Below are 2,731 nucleotides of genomic sequence, written 5' to 3'. Positions count from 1 at the left end.
CCCGCTGCGGCCTCGTGTCATGCTGGCTCCCTCTCAGGACTGATCTCCTCAGGCCCCTTATATAATTCGCTTGGGATGTGCCCTCTCTTTTGCATGCTGTCTCTGTGACACACACTCTCCTCCTTGGCTCGTCCTCAGCTGTACGTTCTGGCACGTACATGGCCATTGTCTCTAGAACACACTTCCGTGCAGCTGAGATGGGCTCAGACACCCTGTGCCTGCACACACACCTCCGGCCCCCAGAGACACTCTCCCGCCCGCTTCCTGCGTTTTAACTCGCCCCCAGCCCCCAGCCCAGCCCCCCGCCCGCTCCCTCCTCTGTTCTCTCTGCTCCCCTTCCAGATCCCCTACCTCGATGCAACAGGGATTCCAATTCTGCCTGGGCGGGGGGCCTGGCATGACACGGATGACAAACCCCAAAGGCGGCCCCGCGCCACCCCAGCACGCCCCCCTGAGGGAGCGGCACAGCCTCCTGGCGCTCAGGCCCCGGAGGCTCTCGGAAGGGCTGGGACGTGTCCGGCCTCACCCGATCCGCTCCTGCTCCATCTCTTCCATTTTTTCAGCCCGTGCGATCACCCTGTTGATGATTTCCTTCTCCTCATCTGTCAGCTCTTCCTGCTTCCTCTGTCTGTCGGGCTGACCACCAGGGTGGACGGACCAGCCTGCCTGGAGCCTGAAAAATAATTCGGGAAGGCGTCGGGCTGCGGAGGAACCCCAGCGAGCAGTGTGGAACAGTGGTTAGGCCCTAGGCCCTGGAGTTTGGTAAACCCCAGGCCAAAGCCTTGCTGGGAGACTCCCGGACTGGGAGACTCTGGGCCAAAGAACCGTATCTCTCGGAGCCTCGGTTTGCTTATCTGCGCAATGGGCTTATTTTTATGATGTGCTTCGTTCATGGCGGACATTCCACAAGCTGCATTTGCAGGAAGCTCGTAGAAACCTGGAGGTTACGTTCGCGGTGAGAGTCCAGAGCAGCACACCGCAGCGGCCTGGGCGGAAATGATTCTGGGAGGGCGGTGGGAAGCCCTGGGCCCCGGGTGGACCCCAGCCCCTGCCCGGCAGGAAGATGTTTGGTTTGGGCCATAGATTTTTAAAAATTAATTTAAACTAGTTGCTGCAGTTGCGCGTAGTCAAGATAAAAATCTCCAGATTTCCAGTCTCAAAAGCTTCCACATCATTTTGAGTTCCATCCTGTGCTCTTCTTGGCTTTTTAAAAAAATAAAGCGAATAGTGACATAGTACCTACCAGGTGACCACGTTACCTCATTTAATCTCACAACATCCCCACGTTACTGTATTTAGTCCTCACGTCACCCCTACTGTGTGTCCATATTACCTCTAATGCATCATCCCTACTGTGCGCTTGCCTTACCTCATTTAATCTTCACAACATCCCTACAAGGCAGAGATTATTACCGTCTATTTACTCGTGAGGAAGCTCAGACAGGGAGAAATCAGACGATTTGCCCAAGGTTACGTGGCCAGGAAGTGGCAGAGGTGGGATCAGACCTGGGCAGCCTGCGCACTTAACCCCCACACCACGGAGAGACCTGAATGCCCGCCCCTGAAGAAGCCCCGTGACGGCGCAGAGGATCAGAGGCTGCTGGGCGGAGGGCGGCGGTCTACGGCAAATTATGCTCATCCCCACCAATAACAGGGTCCACGCCTCAGGGCACCAGGGCGCGTCACTCAAGTAGAATGCAGGGTTAAAAAACTCTAGAAATTCCTGTCCCCATTAGGGAAGAAAATCAGTAACTACGAATCCTCCAGAGCCAGCACCGCACGCTGCTGGCCTCCATTACTGCCACTGCCCTAATCACATCGGTAGGCATGAAATTGCCTGTTGACACTCAATGTTGGAAATTAAAAGCCCCATCTTCCTCCCCGCGCCTCGACCATCTTCCCATCTTGGCTGGTTTGTCCTCAAGAGCAGAAAAGGAAGAGTTTAAAAGCAAAGGGAAGCGGATGTCTTGAGGCAAGTCTTCATGGAAAAAAGGGAAGGAGGATGAAATCCTGGTGGAAACATGTCTTGCCTTGGAGCAGGGCCTCTGGGGATGGACGAATGCTAAACGAGCTCCAGCCCCCTGCTAAATACCTTCCAATGCCTCCTCGCTGACTTAGAATGAACACCCAGCACTAGACAGAGGTGGGGTTTGCACGACATTGTGAATGTGCTAAATGCCACTGAATTGTCTACTATAAAATGATTAATTTCATGTTATGTGAACTTGACCTCAATGCAACTACAGCTGGGGCTTCCTGCCCACCCGCAGTCCTACCTGATCTGTCCTTGACCTGCCTCCACCCCCATCGCCCCTTCTCTCCTTTATCACCCCAGTCCTGCCACACTGGCCTCCCTGCTCCATCTTGAACCCTGAAACCTCGTTTTTGCCTTGGGGCCTTTGCACTTGCTGTCCCCCTCTCCAGGAACACTCATCTCCCCGGATCTCTCCATGGATGACGCGTCGTTCGGGTACCGGCTCACATGTCAACTCCTCAGAAAGGCCTCCCTTGATCCTTCAGTGCCCAGGTTCGTTTTCGTCACGGCCGCCATCGCTAAGTGCAATTATCTTTTCAAGGACTTGTGTTGTTTACCTGTGTATTGCCTCTCCCCGCTCCCACCAGGATGTAGTTTCCAGGAGGGCAGGGGTCTTGTCTGGGCCTGGGTCACTATTGTGTCAATGACATTTAGGATAGTATCTGAGAGTAAGTAAGCACAGTTTTTTTTTTTTTT

The 2,731-nt window shown here is 54.3% G+C and overlaps 1 protein-coding gene across 1 annotated transcript in view; it reads right to left on the bottom strand.

Annotated features, from left to right (window-relative positions):
* The window catches only part of RPH3A (rabphilin 3A), a 70,304-nt gene that overhangs the window by 54,775 nt on the left and 12,798 nt on the right, over positions 1 to 2,731 (bottom strand). Inside the window, exon 2 of the mRNA XM_011356055.2 lies at positions 527 to 673. Within this exon, the coding sequence (XP_011354357.1) occupies positions 527 to 673 (147 nt within the window). The remainder of the gene's footprint in view (positions 1 to 526; positions 674 to 2,731) is intronic.

Source organism: Pteropus vampyrus, unplaced genomic scaffold, assembly GCF_000151845.1.
Source record: "Pteropus vampyrus isolate Shadow unplaced genomic scaffold, Pvam_2.0 Scaffold23, whole genome shotgun sequence".
NCBI lineage: Eukaryota > Metazoa > Chordata > Mammalia > Chiroptera > Pteropodidae > Pteropus > Pteropus vampyrus.
The sequence above is the reverse complement of the archived record's forward strand: the minus strand, read 5'-3'. Positions and strand labels throughout refer to the sequence as shown.